Genomic DNA, 19507 nt, shown 5'->3' with positions numbered 1-19507 from the left:
CATCCGTCTGATCCCAATGTTCTTGTGTTTCCAGCTATTTCCCTGGATGTGGATGTGAATCGGATTGGCTTTGTGAGCCGAGGAATGAAAAACAAGGTAATGAGGTTCAGATTTCTGCTCCATGTTAGACATGTGCAGAACCAAAAAATGAGTTTTGTTTTGATTCGTTATTTGCATAAATTTGTTTCATTCGTTTTCGGGATTCGTTTGGTTGTTCGTATTCAAATAGATTTCGAGACGTTTTTCAAATCAATTTCGAATAGTTTTCGATTTTGAAAAGTTTTCGTCTCAATTTTTCAATAGTTTTTGTATCAATTTCCAATAGTTTTCAAATCAATTTCGAATCATCAATTTTGAATAGTTTTTGAATTTGAAAAATTTTCGTATCAATTTCGAATCGTTTTCAAATCAATTTCCATTATTTTTTTAATCAATTTCCAATAGTTTTTTAATCAATTTCCAATAGTTTTTTAATCAATCTCCAATAGTTTTCGAATTTGAAAAGTTTTTGTATCAATTTCAAATCATTTTTAAATCAATTTTTAAATCGTTTTCAAATCAATTTCGAATCGTTTTAGAATTTGATACATTTTCGTTTTAATTTCGATTCATTTTAAAATCAATTTTGAATAGTTTTTGAATAAATTTCAGATCATTTTCGTATCAATTTCCAATAGTTTTCAAAACAATTTCCAATAGTTTCGTATCATCAATTTCGAATAGTTTTTGAATTTGAAAAGTTTTTGTATCAATTTTGAATAGTTTTTGAATTTAAAACGTTTTTGTATCAATTTCGAATCAATTTTGAATGGTTTTCGAATCAATTTTGAATGGTTTTCGAATCAATTTCGAATGGTTTTCGAATCAATTTCGAATAGTTTTCCAGTTTAAAAAGTTTTCGTATAAATTTTGAATAGTTTTTGAACTTGAAAAGTTTTAGTATCAATTTCCAATAGTTTTCAAATCAATTTCCAATAGTTTCGTATCATCAATTTTGAATAGTTTTTGAATTTGAAAAGTTTTTGTATCAATTTTGAATAGTTTTTGAATTTAAAAAGTTTTCTAATCAATTTCGAATAGTTTTCCAGTTTGAAAAGTTTTCGTATCAATTTCCAATAGTTTTCAAATCAATTTCCAATAGTTTCGTATCATCAATTTCGAATAGTTTTTGAATTTGAAAAATTTTCGTATCAATTTCGAATCGTTTTCAAATCAATTTCCAATAGTTTTTTAATCAATTTCCAATAGTTTTCGTATCAATATCAAATCGTTTTCGAATCAATTTAGAATAGTTTTCGAATTTGAAAGTTTTTGTATCAATTTCGAATCATTTTTAAATCAATTTCAAATCGTTTTCAAATCAATTTCGAATCGTTTTAGAATTTGATAAGTTTCCGTTTTAATTTCGATTAGTTTTAAAATCAATTATGAATAGTTTTTGAATAAATTTCAGATCATTTTCGTATCAATTTCCAATAGTTTTCAAAACAATTTTCCAATAGTTTCGTATTATCAATTTTGAATAGTTTTTGAATTTAAAACGTTTTCGTATCAATTTTGAATCAATTTTGAATGGTTTTCGAATAAATTTCGAATAGTTTTCCAGTTTGAAAAGTTTTCGTATCAATTTTGAATAGTTTTTGAATTTGAAAAATTTTCGTATCAATTTCGAATCGTTTTCAAATCCATTTCCAATAGTTTTTTAACCAATTTGCAATAGTTTTCGTATCAATATCAAATCGTTTTCGAATCAATTTCCAATAGTTTCCGAATTTGAAAAGTTTTTGTATCAATTTTGAATCATTTTTAAATCAATTTTGAATCGTTTTCGAATTTGATACGTTTTCGTTTTAATTTCGAATCGTTTTTAAATCAATGTTGAATAGTTTTTTAATACATTTCGGATCATTTTCGTATCAATTTCCAATAGTGACAAATCTGGAAACTCGAATTTGGATACAAATAGAAAATGTAACTTTGTTTCGCTCATCTCCAGGACACCTGGACTTGGGGGCCCAATGGGAGAGGAGCCATTCTGCTGGTAAACTGCGACTGCGACCGGAACAGCTCAGGGCTGCCAGACAATGAAGACAGTGAAGGAACCCCCAATGCAGCCGGTACCCACCTTGTTTTCTATAGACCAGGGGTCTTCAAACATGCGGTCCTTTGGCCGGATGGGGCTCTTTGCTTGCCTTTATTTGGCCCTTGGGGTACTATTCCTCCCACTAAGAACAATAATGGGACACTATTCCTCCCACTAAGAACAATTATGGGGCACTATTCCTCCCACTAACACCAACAATGGAGCACTATTCCTCCCACTAACACCAATGATGAGGCACTATTCCTCCCACTAACACCAATGATGAGGCACTACTCCTCTCACTGACACCAATGATGGGGCACTACTCCTCCCACTGACACCAATGATGGGGCACTATTTCTTCCAGTGACACCAATGATGGGGCACTATTCCCCCCACTGAGACCAATGATGGGGTACTATTCCTCCCACTGATACCAATGATGGGGCACTATTTCTTCCAGTGACACCAATGATGGGGCACTATTCTTCCCACTGAGACCAATTATGCGGTACTATTCCTCCCATTGATGGGGCACTGGCTATAGTCAGCCCCCTCACGGTCTGAAGGACAGTAAACTAGTCCTTTGTTTAGAACATTTGGAGACCTCTGCTAAAGAGAGAGACGGGGAGAGAGAGAGAGAAACGGGGAGAGAGAGGTGGGGAGAGAGAGAGAAACGGGGAGAGAGATGGGGGGGGGAGAGAGAGAGAGATGGGGAGAGAGAGAGACGGGGGGAGAGAGAGAGACGGAGAGAGAGAGAGAGACGGGGAGAGAGAGAGAGACGGGGAGAGAGAGATAGAAATTTAGTAACACAAATTTCTCTTTCTTTTCTTGTGTGGTGTTGGCCCTTCTCTCGGTCAGACGTGAAGGACATGTCCCCGATGTTCCTGGCAGCTGAGGGCCCGGATGAGATATTTGATGACTACAGAGTGAGCCTGGAAATAGAGTCAGGTGACTCCAGAAGACTGCGAGTATATCGCCAGGGAAGTAAGTGCCGCGGAATGATGATGTCATGACACTCTTCGGTCCGGATTTAAACTCCATGCCCCCCTAAACCAACTGTCCTGTGCCCCCCCCCACCTTCGCAACACAACCATCTCCCCTGGGTTGTAGAAAGTTATCACCGGTGTGACTGATGTCTATGTTCTTGATTTTTTTTGTAGAATTCCAGTTCAAACACGTCCTGGGGATGGGAAAACTGGCCTACGAGGTCCAACGCAAGAACAGAGATGAGGTGAAATTCTACGTGGAGGGGCTCCAGTTCCCGGACACGGAATTTTCTGGACTTGTTTATGTCAAAGTCAAACTGCAGAGGACTCAGGATTTGGTGAGTCGTCGGTAATTAGATATGGAAGCAACACGGTGGGGGGGGGTCTGAGGCTTTAAACTAGAGAACAGGTCCTTTGCAACTAGAATGAGGATTGGACAGCTGGGTGGGTCCATAGTGCTGTGGGGACACGCTGGTCCTAATCCATCCCAAACCTGAGACCTCTGCTGTGTCTGCCGATGTTTCTTCTTGCTAAGCCACCTGAGATGTCGGAATGCTCCCCGTCTGATCCATTGGACAATCCTGCCTTGTGCCTTTTTTCTGCTGAATCTTGAACTCTTTGCTCCTTTTCGACTATGTTTCTGCCTAATCCCAACCTGCAACCACTTGTTACCAACCTTTGGCTGGATTACTGACTACGCTTCTGCTTCATCCCAACTTGCAACCACTTGTTACCAACCTTTGGCTTGTTTACTAACTACGCTTCTGCTTCATCCCAACCTGCAACCACTTGTTACCAACCTTTGGCTGGATTACTGACTACACCTGTGCTTAATCCCAACTTGCAACCACTTGTTACCAACCTTTGGCTTGTTTACTGACTACGCTTCTGCTTTATCCAAACCTGCAACCACTTGTTACCAACCTCTGGCTTGTTTACTGACTTCGCTTCTGCTTTATCCCAACCTGCAACCACTTGTTACCAACCTCTGGCTTGTTTACTGACTACGCTTCTGCATCATCCCAACCGGCAACCACTTGTTACCGACCTTTGGCTTGTTTACTGACTACGTTCCTGCTTCATCCCAACCTGCAACCACGTGTTACCAACCTTTGGCTTGTTTACTGACTTTTCTTCTGCTTAATCCCAACCTGCAACCACTTGTTATCAACCTTTGGCTTGTTTACTGACTACGCTTCTGCTATATCTGCTACTGAACCCTGGCTTGTTCAACTTCTGGTGTGTCGATCCTAAGGACCGCAACCTGGTACTAACTTGCAGCAACACCCATCTCCACCACTAGGAGTTCTGGGGAATACCGTTTAGTGCTTAGACCCCGCACCTCAGGTGAGCCCACTTCATCTGCCTGCTTCTGTACTTGGTGAGTGCTTCTTTACCACTATAGCTACTGGCCCCCGAGCCTGAGTCCAGACCATGACCCCCTTAACTCGTGGTCTCTAGTGTATTCTGTTGAGTTTCTATTATAAAGCATTTTTTTAAGCCCTGACAAGATTAAGGCTTTCCCCAAAACCAGTTGGCTTTATCTGTTGCTTATACAGTGGAACCTTGGATTGCGAGTAATGCGGTTAACGAGTGTTTCGCAATACGAGCACGGTAATTTTTAAAAATCCTGACTCGGTTTGCGAGTGTTGTCTCGCAAAACAAGCAGTATTCAAGCCAAAGCGGTGTGAAATACCGTATTTGGCCTGAGGTGGGGGGGGGGCGCTGGAGTCAAGCAGAGCCTAACGGCGCCATTCGGAAAATCTCAGAAATACTCAGTTCACGGGCCTTTCCAGGGTTTTCCGAGTTCAATCGACCTGTCCTCGGGCCTTTCCGAAAGATTCCGAGGCTTTCCGGCGCTCCCCCTCACCTCTGGCCACATGCGGTATTGCATGCCATTGAAGTCAATGCGGAACAAATTATTTTCGTTTTCCATTGACTTCAAGGGGGAAACTCGCTTTGATATTCGAGTGCTTTGGATTACGAGCATTCTCCTGGAACGATCTATACTCGTAATCCAAGGTTACACTGTACATCCAGGACCCCCCCGATAATCGCTGGGTTGACGTATATGGGATCAGGAGCCAGGAGGAACGTCAGCCAAGCAAGTCTTTAACAGGAACGCAGGAGAAAGTCACTGTGATGTTGACCAAGGCGAAGGCAGAGAGCAACTGAGCTGGACTGCTTAAGTAGACAGGACTGACAAGCAGGATCATCAACAGGTGAGTCGCTGTGGAGAGATAGGAGCTGGTAATTAGCCGACAGCTCAGAGAAGGAAGCGCTAAGCCCAGCCCTGACAGATCCTCCTCTCTATCCTGCCCACCTTTGATGTTATCATACCTGTAGTTGCCCCCCACACTGCTATGATCCCCCTTCCTGTCCTACCCACATCTGATTCTCCCTGCTGTCTGGTCCCCCCTGTGTGCCCGGCCCCCTACAGGAGGACCAGTAGTACCCCCTTATCAGCGGCTCTGCGCCTAGGAACACCCACTCCTCCAGCCTGACACCCACCCATCAAGAAATGTTTATATTTCCATAACTCCACCCAGGGGCCAGCCCTCTGCTTTCATCAGGGCTGAGGGCTCTTGAGAGGAGTACTGAGGCCCGGGTGCTGTGATGTTTTCAAGAAACTTTTTACCGCACCCTGCCGGCCCCTCCCACCAGCCATGATCCAAGAAGCACAAAGACCCAGATGTATTGAAAATGAAAGGATGTATTTTCACAATGTGGTTAGCAAGTTGAGGGGTAAGGAACCAGGGAAGGCAAAATGATATCTATTATATTGTTTTTGGATGGAGTTGGAGTTTTGTTACATTGTTATTGTTGGAATGTATAACACTGACTTTCTTCATGTGTTGTGTCATCTGTTAGGCTGAAATCTTCTCGGAGAGAGTGGTATTCAGAGTGGCCCCGTGGATCATGACGCCGAACACCCAGAAGCCGATGGAAGTCTACGTCTCCAAGTAAAACTGCTAAATCTTCCCTTTCTCTGATATTTTTAAGTTTGGGGTTAGCACTAGAGTTAAAGCTAGGGTTAAAGTTGGTTCCCAATATCTAATGTCATGACCCCAGCCAACAAGTTTTTTTTTGGCACAAGAACAGGTCAATAATAGTTTAAAGGAACATCTGTAACCATCAAAATTACCTTTAATCTTAAGTCCAGCCATTTCCACCCCTGACGCAAAGTGTCGGGTTAGTATATAAAAATAAAACAATAATTCAAAATGCCCAAAATACTCACCTAAATTGGTGGTCATGTGATGCATTGGGTCTTGATCTTCTATCCTCCCTGAAGAGTAGGAGGGTCATCCTTCGGGTCTCCACATTACTGCTTAGGTTGTCACTCCGAGTCCTGGAAGCAGCACCGGTGAGGGACACAGAGTGGAGAGCATAAAAGAACTTCAGGAGGTATTTTGGCCATAGGTGAGTAAATGTGGTCAATTTACCTCATTGATCAAAATACTCACCTAAATTGGTGGACATGTGATACGTTGGGTCTTGAGTCTTCTATCTTCCCTGAAGAGTAGGAGGGTCATTCTTGTCACTCCTGGAAGCAGCACCGGTGAGGGACACAGAATGCGGAGTTAGGAGAGTATAAAACAACTTCAGGAGGTATTTTGGCCATGGGTGAGTAAATGTGGTCAATTTACCTCATTGATCATAATACTCGCCTAAATCGGTGGACATGTGATACGTTGGGTCTTCTATCTTCCCTGAAGAGTAGGAGGGTCATCCTTCAGGTCTCCACATTATTGCTTAGGTTGTCACTCCTGGAAGCAGCACCGGTGAGGGACACAGAGTGCGGATTTAGGAGAGCATAAAAGAACTTCAGGAGGTATTTTGGCCATGGGTGAGTAAATGTGGTCAATTTACCTCATTGATCAAAATACTCACCCAAATCGGTGGATATGTTATACGTTGGGTCTTGGGTCTTCTATTTTCCCTGAAGAGTAGGAGGGTCATCCACATTACTGCTTAGGTTGTCACTCCTTGAAGCAGCACCTGTGAGGGACACAGAGTGCGGAGTTAGGGGAGTATAAAACAACTTCAGTAGGTATTTTGGCCATGGGTGAGTAAATGTGGTCAATTTACCTCATTGATCAAAATACTCACCTAAATCGGTGGACATGTGATACGTTGGGTCTTGAGTCTTCTATTTTCCCTGAAGAGTTAGAAGGTCATTCTTTGGGTGTCCACATTACTACAAAGGAGATGTAGACACTTCCCATTGGCTGTCCGACGGTGGGGTGCTCTAGTAATCCAGAATACTGCAAAGGTGGGATGATATCAGTAGCGGTCTACTACAGCGCTGGATCCACCAGTTGTCACTCCTGGAAGCAGCACCGGTGAGGGAGACATAGTGCGGAGTTGAGGAAGTATGAAATAACTTCAGGTTCCATTTTGACAATGAGTGAGAGGGGGTGGGAAGAAGAGATAGGAAGAGGATTGTCCAATACTGACATTAACTTTGGCCTCCCCGTTAACTTAAAATTTTGCCAACATTTTTGGTGAAGTAAAGGTGGTCAATTTACCTCACTGCCCAAAATACTCAAACTGGTGGTCCTGTCATACATTGGCTCTTGAGTCTTCTATCTTCCCTGAAGTTTAAGAGGGACAGTCTTTGGGTGTCCACATTACTGCATAGGGGATGTGGACACTTCCCATTGGCCGTCCAGTGGTGGGGTCCTCTAAGAATCCAGAATACTGGAACATACATTTTGCCAACTGTTATGCTGCGTACACACGGACAAACCTCCGTCGGAATCTCAGATGGAAAAATAGAGAACTTGCTCTCTAAGTCCATCGGAAATTTCCGACAGAAAAAGTCAGATGGGGCATACACACGGTCAAAATATCAGACGAAAAGCTCCCATCTGACTTTTTCTGTCGGAAATTCCAACCGTGTGTATGCCCCATCGGACTTTTTCTGTGGAAATTCCAACCGTGTGTACACGGCACAACATTTAGAGGCTGAAAAGAGAGACGAAAAGGTGATTTATAGCAAGTAGAACTGCAGACACACCCAGCAGAATTCTGTGAACATTTTCTAATTACTTGAGGTAAGGAATTCAGAGAGAGTAGACCTGTTAGGACATGATGGACCAGCATCGGAAACATCCTGTTGGTTCTCCCTCAATGATGGAATAGAGGCGTGACGGACGATGAGATTTGAGGCTGGTGCCAAGACTTCAGCTCTTAAAGGATCCATCCACCCACACGTGATATTTCATTGATATCTGAAAACTGAACTATTTCTTACATTTCTGAATGTGGGATCTCTAACTCCGATTTCCCCATGTTTATTCTTTTAGAGATAAAACCCAACATTTTTAAAAAATCTATTTGGGATAGAGTGGGGGCAGGGTAGTCTTGAAGTGGAACTGCAAAAATTTTTTGATTGATTTTGGATAAAGTGGAAAAGAATTGCTGTCTGCGTCCTAACTGGCGAGATTCGCCCTTACTTCCTGTCCCAGTGACACACAGGTTGTGAGCTTTGCTTCCTGTTTCTATTATCTGGACTGCACCTTTTTCTTTTGCTCCTTTGGAAGACCCATTGGAAGGCAGTCATCAGGGCCCTCTTACTGAGCGGGCTTTGCCCAGGGGCCCCAGATTCACATGGGGCCCCAACAGAGCCAGACAAATTAAAAGTAGCGGTGTGGCCAGTCATCGCTAATAAAAGACCCGATTAGGTTGCTTCCTAGTACGTCATTATTATGTTGAGATTTAGCTCAGGGCCCCCATTACATGGTCTCCTAGGACTCTGGTTGAACCTTTGCTTAAAGGGATATTTTGTAACAAGTCTCGGTTTTAATCTTCAGCGTGGACACCAATGAAGACTTCATCAAACTGCTGAAAGAATTTGTCAGAAAGTCCCGGTCGAGGCTCATTGTCTGCACTGAGAACCGTGGGGACCGCTGGATGCAGGTGAGACCGGCAGGGCAGCCATCAGAAATTGTTGGGCCCCCTTACACATGCTGTAGGCCTGGGCCCCCCCACGAGCCTGACCGCCAACATTCCCCAGGGCTTGCCCCACGGGCCATCCCACATCGGCCACCTCACCTGTACACACTCAGCCCCACCTCCAATCTTGTATATATGTCAGCCCCCCCCCTCAATCCTGTATATATGTCTGCCCCCCCCTCAATCCTGTATATATGTCTGCCCCCCCTCAATCCTGTATATATGTCAGACCCCCCTCAATCCTGTATATATGTCAGCCCCCCCTCAATCCTGTATATATGTCAGCCCCCCTCAATCCTGTATATATGTCAGCCCCCCTCTTATATATATATATATATATATATATATATATATATGTATGTCAGCCCCCAATACACCTGTATATATGTCAGCCCCCCCCCCCACACCTGTATATATGTCAGCACGCCCCAACCACCTGTATATGTCAGCCCGCCTGCTCCAACACCTGTATATATGTCAGACCCCCCACACCTGTATATATGCCAGCCCTCAGGGCAGCCATCACAAATTTCGAGACCCCTTACGCAGCTTTAGTCAGGGCCCCCCTAGAGCAGAGAAAAGGGGGGGTGTTGCCAAAAATCTGAAAATGTCAGATCTCCTCTTCCTTTTCTCTCTCCTGCAAGCAGAGAACAGGGGGGGCGCTGCCGAAAACCTGAAAGTTTAGATTCACCTCTCTCCTGCAGGCCCCTGGGTACATTCGGGTCCCATACTAATGTAATGCCTGTACCCCCCTGATGGCAGCCCTGCCAGCCCCCTCGCACCTGTATACATGTCAGCCCCCCCCCCCCCACACCTATATAAATATATCACCCCCCCCACCTGTATATACATACACAAATCTGTAAACATACAAGCCTCTGGCCCCTCCCTGTCCACAAACAGCCCCCCTCCCTTTACTTCACAGCCCCTACTTGTAAAGGAAATCTTCCTACCTAGTACCAACTATCGTATTTATCGGCGTATAACACTCACTTTTTTCCCCTTAAAATCAGGGGAAAATCGCGGGTGCGCGTTATACGCCGTACCCGCTTTCTGAGCGCCGCCGCCGACATATACCGAGTGCAGTACACTCAGCTGGGTTCGGCCACGCGATAAATACGGTAATTTTCACAAAGCTGACATGTTGCTGACACAGAGGAACATAGTACAGGCAGCTCACATGAGGGGTGCACATGCACATAGTAGCCAGAGGTGGCAGTAAGGAGCTCGATGTCTGAGCTCAATGACACAGAGAGCAGCAGAAGCTGCGAGACCGTTTCTATAGTGCACAACACGGCTCCCCTTCACCCATCCTGCCTTCTTCTGGCTCGGGCCCCTTACAGTTGTATAGGCTGTACCCCCCTGATGGCTTTTTGGCAACCCATTGCAGATGTGGTTTGGGGGGGGGGGGGTGAGTAACCTGTTCAGGATAAAATCTTGATCAAAATCTTTTTGCATCTCTGCTTTTTTCTCGTAGGACGAAATGGAGTTTGGCTACACCGAGGCCCCTCACAAGTGCTTTCCAGTCGTTCTTGACTCACCGAGAGACCGGGGACTCAAAGATTTCCCTCAAAAGAAAGTTCTGGTCTGTCTTTTTTCCCTTATTTTTAACATCATTTGTGGTTGGGCAGGTTTATATGACATTTATTTCTTCTAATGCGGAATAGGTATTTGTAATTTTTTGTTTTGGGAAACGTACTTTGGTAACCAGAAGAAATTAATAAATCGGTCGATTGTCAAAACTATGCCAACATCTGGGGTCATAAAGAAAATGCCAAAGAGGGAATCCAACTGCATTGTGTAGAATGGAAGGGAAAGCCCTGCGCCCATCCGAGTGTATCCCACAGTCCAGGGCCATCTTAATGCATGGGCCCCCCCCCAGGTGCTTGGGGGGGCCCCATGATAATCTTGCATAAAATCGTACTTGTCAACCGTCCCGGATTTCCCGGGACAGTCACGCTTTTTGCTAAGCTGTCCTGGGATGGCGTTGTCCAGGAAAGCATCACAGAACATGTACTTGGCCCTTTTGCTTCCAGTACTGTTCCCTCCTGACCCCCCCCCCCATACTGTGCCCTTCTGTCCCCCCCCCCCATACTGTACTCTTTGTATTGATAAGTCTTTGATTAATGGCATCTTTTTTTTTTATTGTTTATAATCTATTTTATTAAAAGTACTAATAGATATATGTTTATTTCTATCAACTATTTAATTTATACTTAAATTCTTGAAAGTAGGTGCGTAAATTGGGGCAGGCTGGTAGGGGCCCCAGATAGTCAGAGGCCCCAGTGGCCAATGATGACATTAAGACGGCCTTTCCCCAGACTGGGCATAAGTGTCAACTGCCCAAGAAGGCAACCTGCAGCTTTTTAAGTGGCCATATTGCCTTTGTGTAATCACAATCCTTCCCCCCCCTGCCTCCTTCAGGGACCGGATTTTGGTTATGTGACGCGGAAAGCAAACCCTGATGAGATCGGCACCCTGGACGCTTTTGGAAATTTGGAAGTCAGCCCTCCTGTTACAGTCAATGGGAAGCCTTACCCTCTGGGAAGGATCCTCTATGGTGGCAGCCTGAATGAGTAAGTGTTTCTACCACCTCCTCTGTGTAAGGACAGTTTATTAAAGGACGATTTCATGCACACATATTAGTTTGGCGTTATATATAGAGCCCAGTGTGTGTGTGTGTGTGTGTATATATATACACACACACACCCACACACACACCCAGGCACCGCAGAGGTGGGGGCTTCAAAGTGCTCCCCTTCCTCCTCGTCTGTGTCCAGAGGCGGAGCGCATGTAGCAGGTACTGCGGTTCCCCATCCCGCTTGCTCTCTCCACTGGCAGCTGACAAGAGCGCATACCTCCCGATGTCCCCGGAATCCGGGTTGGGTACCGCAGCGGAGCCTAGTACCGGAACACGTTCCGGCACTAGGCTCCACAAATTAATTCTGTCCGGTGTGCATGGAGCAGTCTCCTGTCTGCCCCGCCCCCTCTGTGTGTGTCGGCTTTTCTCCCATAGGTGGTGATGAGAGGCTTCTGGGTTGGCCGGAGCTGCTGCCAATCATCCCGTGCACTCCCAGAAATGCTCTCCGAGTGCCACCCTCTTGGTAACCAAAGATGCCATGTATGCTCCGCCCCCCTGTAATGTGCTTCTGCTCCCAATGCGCCCGAGCTACAGGGATCTATTATACAGGTACTGATCTATGGGGACACCTTCTGGGGGGGCTCTGATGGGGGACACCTTCTGGGGGGGGGCTCTGATGGGGGACACCTTCTGGGGGGGGGGCTCTGATGGGGGACACCTTCTGGGGGGGCTCTGATGGGGGACACCTTCTGGGGGGGCTCTGATGGGGGACCCCTTCTAGGGGGGCTCTGATGGGGGACACCTTCTGTGGGGCTCTGATGGGGGACACCTTCTGTGGGGCTCTGATGGGGGCCACCTGCTGGGAGGGACTCTGATGGGGGACACCTGCTAGGGGGGACTTTGATGGGGGACACTAATGAAGACTTCTTAGGGGAGCATCTCTGTGTTTGAGCTATAGCCATAGAAACATTTGTAAAGGGGAGGAGTTAGTAAGATGACCATGCCCATGTGGGGGCGCCAGCAATATTTCTGCACCCAGGCGCCTGTGACCCTAGGATCGGCCCTGTTACTGTGTAATAATATACATTTTGCAACAGTAAAAGTTTATGGGTCTTCCCACTGCTCATTTGTTGGTCAGGTTATTGCTTGTAAAACATTACCATAAAAATAGCACAAGCATAATGTACGGGTGGGACCGGCTTTAACTCTTCCGTGCCGTAATAACCCGTAGGCGTGCAGTTATCAGTAGACATGTGCAATTCGTTTCAAATTTTTTTTTTTAACAAATTTCGACAAATTAGTTCATTGGGAAATACCCGAATTAACGAAAACCCGTTTAACGATTTTTTCCGAATATTCGAAAATTCATACATTCGTAAAATTTGCACATTTGTAAATTTGTGGAATTCGTAAATTCGTATATCCACACATTCGTAAATGCTTAAATTCGCACATTCGTAAATGACGTAGAATTCATACAATCGCACATTTGTAAATTTGTGGAATTCGTACATTCGTAAGTTTAAATTCGTACATTCGTAAATTTGTAAATGCTTAAATTCATACATTCGTAAATGTTGTAGAATTCGTACATTCGCACATTTGTAAATTTGTGGAATGCTTAAATTTGTAAATTCGCACATTCATAAACTCGTAAATGCTTAAATTCATAGATTTGTAAATGTCTTAGAATTCATACAATCGCACATTTGTAAATTTGTGGAATTCGTACATTCGTAAATGTTTAAATTCGTAAATGACGTAGAATTCGTACATTCGCACATTTGAAAATTTGTAAATGCTTAAATTCGTAAATGCTTAAATTCATACATTCGTAAATGTCGTAGAATTCGTACATTCACACATTTGTAAATTTGTGGAATTCGTAAATGCTTAAATTCGTACATTCGTAAATGCTTAAATTCGTACATTCGTAAATGCTTAAATTCGTACATTCGTAAATTTGTACATTCGTAAATTTGTACATTCGTAAATGCTTAAATTCATACATTCGTAAATGTCGTAGAATTCGTACATTTGTAAATTTGTGGAATTCGCACATTCGTAAATGCTTAAATTTGTAAATTCGTAGAATTCGCACATTCGTAAATGCCTAAATTCGTACATACGTAAATTATTAAAGAGTAAATTCGGAAATCTGAAATAATAATTAACTGATAACTTAACTATTATTAAACTATTAAATTGCAGGTATTATAATTCCCTTTCAAATGTGGCTGTTAGTGAACATAACGAATACAAATTTATCCGAAGCTACAAATTATTTTCCGAAAATAACGAATGCCGTATCTAAACGAATGGAACATAATGAATTAATAATAATAAATGACAATAATAATAATATTAATTAAAATATATATATATTATTTTTTTTTTTTTTTTTTTCGTTCCATTTGTTTAGATGCGGCATGTCAGGTAATTCGTAACTTCGGATAAATTTGTATTTGTTACGTTCACTAACAGCCAAATTTGAAAGGAAATTACAATACCTATAATTTAATAGTTAGTTATTTTTTCTGATTTTTGGGTTTTCTGATTTTTTTGGAAATTTGGAAATTAAAATTTTCGAATTTTCAAAATTATGAATGTATGAATTTATGAATGTACGAATTGCGATCATAACAAAAGACCCAAAAAACGGTATAAAAAAATGAATTAAACGAACACATTTTTTGGCAGTGTTATCAGTCCGTACGGCTTAACATAGTGCTTGTGGTCGCGGCCCTAAAATCATACGCTGGAGTCATCTGGAACTACGACTCGTATTATGCTGATCCCAGAAATTTTGGTCTGCTCAACGTCCCCCCCCCCCCCCAAACACACACATGATGGTGACATTTATTATTTAAACTGCAGCAACTCTGACCCTTCTTTTTTTTTTTGGTAGTGTGGAGTAACTTTAATTCTCCATTATCCTCATATTTTGTAACTGTGTTTCCATGTTCTTCGTTTATCGCCACCTTGTTGTCTTTGCAGTCCAAAGTTGCAGATGAACAAAACCATTACAGATTTCTTGAAGGGTCAGCAGGTGCAATCGCCGGTCCATCTGTACTCCACCTGGCTGTTTGTGAGCCACATCGACGAATTCATGAGTTTTGTGCCAGCTGCAGATAAGAGGGTAAGAGCGCAAAAGTCTCTGCACCAGAGGAGCTTACACTCTAATGTCTCCTCCCCCACAGTCACACACTATTATTATACATTTATATAGCTCTGACATATACCGTGTCAAGACCCCTCTGGTAAGTGAAGTCCTTATGTCTGATATCTCAGCTATTGGACATATGTAGCAATTCACAATCAGAGAGCAGGCTTACCAGGTATAGAGAACACTGAGCCAGTCACAACAGTCTCTGTACCAGAGGAGCTCACACTCTAATGCACCCTCCCCCACAGTCACACACTCTTAATATTATACATTTATATAGCTCTGACATATACCACAGTGCTGTACAGGGAACACTGAGCCACTCACATCAGTCTCTGTACCAGAGGAGCTTACACTCTAAATATCCCCTCCCTCACAGTCACACACTCTTATTATTATTATTATACATTTATATAGCTCTGACATATACTGTGTCAAGACACCTCTGGTAGGTGCAGTCATTAAAGCGGAAGTAAACCCATCTATTTGATAGTTTAAAAAAACAGTTCCATTCCCGGCATGCCGGAAATGCTAGATGTCACATTTGCTTGTGCTCTCAACCAAACTGTCAAACCATCCAATGGCTGGTTTCATAACTGATCACATGTGCAGCATCGTGGCAGTTGCAGATTAAACAGAGGCCAAGATGGCAGCTTCCTTGGCTGAAAACAATAGGAGGGTTTACTTCCACTTTAACTGATATCTCAGCTATTGGACATATGTAGCAATTCACAATCAGAGAGCAGGCTCACCAGGTATAGAGAACACTGAGCCAGTCACAACAGTCCCTGTACCAGAGGAGCTTACACTCCACTAGAGAAAGGCTTTAGACATGTTGCCTCTTGCCCTTGGATCAGCTCCATGGACTCGATTGTTCTGTCCGGTGTCTGAGCTCCTCTCTCTCTCCTGTAGGGTTTCCGTCTCGTCCTGGCGAGTCCCAGAGTGTGTCTGGACCTGTTCAGAGAGAAGCAGAAAGAAGGCTTTGGAGGCGCCATCATGTTTGAAGGTGGGCTCATTTGTGGTGCGGTGGTACTACCCTATCACCACCCTGTACTGTCCCCCCCACATATTCTCTTTATTACATCTTGATTGGCAGTATGATTGTTGTTTCAGGAGTGGACAAAGACAAACTAACGATAGACGAAATCCTGGAGGACGAGTCGCTGAAGGAATCTTCTCAGTTTTGCCAGGTAAATATCGTCCGCTCCTCCACTCCACGCGCTTATAGTGAAACGAGTCGGCAACCTACAAATCTGCAAGTATAAAATTCCTGACATATCAACAGGGAAAGCAGATTCGGCACCTACAGCACTGAATGTATGTAATGGCAAGGAGTGCTGGGCTGTACAACATTATCTATTGATGCTGGCTGCTGGAGGATCTATTTCTGCATGACGGTTTATTTGCTGCTGGGGGATCTGTTGTCTTTGGAAGGGATCTAGTTTTGCAGGGGGGGGGGTCTGTTGTTTCTAGGGTGGGTCTTATGTTACTGGGAGGGATCTACTTTTGAGGGAGCAGTCTATTGTATCTGGCTCCTATTGATGCTGTCTGCCGGGAGATCTTTTGTTGCTCTTGGGTCTATTGCTGCTGGCTGGATTTATTGGGGGGGGGGGGGTGGCTGTTGGCTGCAGGGGGATCTATTTTACTGATTTTCTTGTGATTACCAAATTCCATACAAATGACTTACCTGGGACATGGATGGCTTTGTCTGGAGTTGGGCTTTTCATCACATCCTTCCGTAAGATGGGCCGTGTGTGAGGTCTCCACCAACAATGTTCCCTTTTCCTGCTTTAGGAGTGCATTGATATAAACAGGAAGATAATGAAGGAGAAACTGGGGCTAATCGAAGCCGACATCATTGATATCCCAATACTCTACAAATGCGACGTTCCCAAGAAGGATGCCGAGTCGCTATTCCCCGATATGGTGAGTGCCGGAACTCCATGCAGTAGTAGTAGTTGCTCTGGTCCAAATATAACTTCAGAAACATTTTTGGCCTCCTTGTGACATCATTGACCAGGGGGCATGCCGAGTCGATGATGTCACAAGGAGGCGGTGTCATCTGATTATGTCATCGGGTGACACCACCCCTTAGTTATTTAAGAAATGTCAGACGGTGGGAGCCTTGGACGAGACCGAAGAGTTTCTCTTTTTTGGGTCCAGGAGTGGTGGCATGCATCGTGAGTGAGGATGGATCTACATCAGGGGACATGCCCAAAACTTGTGTTGTGTCTTCACTCACTTTTTTGGTGAATGGGTAGAGGTACGATGTACCCCATACTCATAAGAGGGGAGGCTGGTATCTGGGTTAAAAGGTGGATTCTGGATTCTAATAACCCCCCACTAGCACCGCCCAGGGTTGTGGGGAAGAGGCTCGTGTCCCCATCTACATGGAAACAAGATGCTTTGTGGCCACGCCCCCAAAGCACCTCCACTCCATGCTGAGGACATGTGGCCTGGTAGGGTCTAGGACGGGGATATGCAATTAGCGGACCTCCAGCTGTTGCAGAACTACAATTCCCATGAGGCATAGCAAGACTCTGACAGCCACAAGCATGACACCAGAGTCAGAAGCATGATGGGACTTGTAGTTTTGCAACAGCTGAAGGTCCGCTAATTGCATATCCCTGGTCTAGGAGAAGGGGACGCTCGCTCCCCCCCCCCCCACTTTTCTGGCCTGCCAGGCTTCATGCCAAGATAAGGGTCGAGGCCCTTGTCCCCCATCAACATGGGGGACAAGGTGCTTTAGGGCAGAGGCCCACCCCAAAGCACCTCCACCCAATGTTGAGGGCATGTTGTCTGATATGGTTTAAGAGAGGGAGTGGACATTCGCTTCCCCCCCCTTTCCTGGCTTCATGCTCACATAAGGGTCTGGTATGGATTTTGGTGGGGACCTCATGCCATTTTATTTTGGCGTGGGGTTCCCCTTAAAACCTATATCAGACCTGAAAGGCTTGATATGGATTGAGGGAAGGGGGGGGAGCAATTTTCAGAATTCTTACAGGGTTGTGGGGATATTACAGATACCATACTGCACACACTACCTAAACTTCATAGCAAACAAGCATTGACAGCCATCAATATACTACCTTCATACACTTAAAAAAAGTCACTTAGCTTGGGGTTATAGCAACTTCACAATCGCTGTAGGCAACCAGGTCATCGGGCTATTAGAATGATTGCAGAAATCGGGCTGACTCGTGGTAGAGATTTAGCATCAATTTCAGGTTAAGTTTGATCTCTTGAAGATCTCTCGTTCCTTCTACCCAGGTATTCTGGTGTAACAAAGGCCTCTTCCTTCTACCCCTTGTGTTCAGCACATCCGGTGTTCTCATTTCTTGCCTCCCCCACGTTTTCTACCAACATCACGTCCCTCTAGCCCGTGTCTTGGAATAAGATGAAGCCCCCATCAATCTTCATGTAATGTGTTAATCTGGGTTAGTGGGCATCGAGGAGGAGGGAGTGGGTTGTCATTCATCGCTTTCCATATTACACATCTATTCACCCAAGTCAGCCACTTGGCCATCAAAAATTTTGATCTTTAACCTAAACAGTTTTTCTTTTTCCTTTAAGGTCAACATGCTGGTCCTTGGAAACCAGCTTGGAATTCCTAAGCCATTCGGCCCGAAGATTAATGGGAAATGCTGCTTAGAGGAGAAAGTCCAGTCTCTGCTGGAACCACTGGGACTGACCTGCCACTTCCTGGACGACTTTGCCTCTTACCACACGTACTTGGGAGAGATCCACTGCGGCACCAACGTGGTCAGGAAACCGTTCAACTTAAAGTGGTGGCACTGCGAGCCATAAACCCCCTTCAGCCTGAGATGCAACTTGACGCAGCGTCCGCCAACAAGTCGACAGAATTGCAATGTGGAAGACGCACGGAAACTCAATGCAACCCAACAAAACCGTAAAAGAACCTTTTATCTTCAATTTGGCGACCTCTACAAGGTCATGTGGTCTGTAGATCAAGAACCGGATCTGCAATGTATACACACTTTTACACAGTGACTTGATGCTTGGTGCCTACTTTGTGCTGGAAACAGGAAGTTCGAAGGGTCACATGAAGCCCAACGACGTGTTATTACAGAGAAAGACGTGAATCAAGGCTAGGCCTCCAACATCACAGTTACTTTGGCAAGTTGAGACAAACAACAAAAGGATATACAAAAAGTTTCAAATCACCGATCACACAATGGCGTCATTTTTTTTTTAGCAGAGCTGCGAAGTATCCATAATTTGCTGCCTCTACGGAGCTTAACCAACTTGAATGATTACCTGTGTTATTTATAAGATTGGTGGGAGTTTCTTGTCCCACCAAAATGTAGATTTTTGCATTTGTATCTTTAGTAAATCTAATCAAAACCTTACTTGATGTTTTTACCTTGTTTCTTAATTTGGTCTACACCATCTTGACAACAGGGTGAAAAAAAAAAAAAAAAAAGGAGGGGGAAGGCAAAAGGAATAGGGGGGAGGGGGAAGGCAAAAGGAATAGGGGGGGAGGGGGAAGGCAAAAGGAATAGGGGGGAGGGGGAAGGCAAAAGGAATAGGAAGGAGGGGGAAGGCAAAAGGAATAGGGGGGAGGGGGAAGGCAAAAGGAATAGGGGGGAGGGGGAAGGCAAAAGGAATAGGGGGGAGGGGGAAGGCAAAAGGAATAGGGGGGAGGGGGAAGGCAAAAGGAATAGGGGGGAGGGGGAAGGCAAAAGGAATAGGGGGGAGGGGGAAGG

The 19507-nt window shown here is 44.3% G+C and overlaps 1 protein-coding gene across 1 annotated transcript in view; it reads left to right on the top strand.

The window, feature by feature from the left end:
• LOC120916208 (protein-arginine deiminase type-1-like) overlaps positions 1–19150 on the top strand; it is a 35640-nt gene extending 16490 nt beyond the window's left edge. The window contains exons 4-16 of the mRNA XM_040327063.1: positions 35–96; positions 1997–2117; positions 2945–3070; positions 3247–3410; positions 5944–6035; positions 8892–8997; positions 10511–10618; positions 11458–11609; positions 14612–14753; positions 15693–15786; positions 15894–15970; positions 16575–16706; positions 18354–19150. Of these exons, the coding sequence (XP_040182997.1) occupies positions 35–96; positions 1997–2117; positions 2945–3070; positions 3247–3410; positions 5944–6035; positions 8892–8997; positions 10511–10618; positions 11458–11609; positions 14612–14753; positions 15693–15786; positions 15894–15970; positions 16575–16706; positions 18354–18587 (1610 nt within the window). The 3' untranslated portion in view covers positions 18588–19150. The remainder of the gene's footprint in view (positions 1–34; positions 97–1996; positions 2118–2944; positions 3071–3246; positions 3411–5943; positions 6036–8891; positions 8998–10510; positions 10619–11457; positions 11610–14611; positions 14754–15692; positions 15787–15893; positions 15971–16574; positions 16707–18353) is intronic.
• The last annotated feature ends 357 nt before the right edge of the window (positions 19151–19507 follow it).

Source organism: Rana temporaria, chromosome 10, assembly GCF_905171775.1.
Source record: "Rana temporaria chromosome 10, aRanTem1.1, whole genome shotgun sequence".
Taxonomy (NCBI): Eukaryota; Metazoa; Chordata; class Amphibia; order Anura; family Ranidae; genus Rana; species Rana temporaria.
The sequence above is the reverse complement of the archived record's forward strand: the minus strand, read 5'-3'. Positions and strand labels throughout refer to the sequence as shown.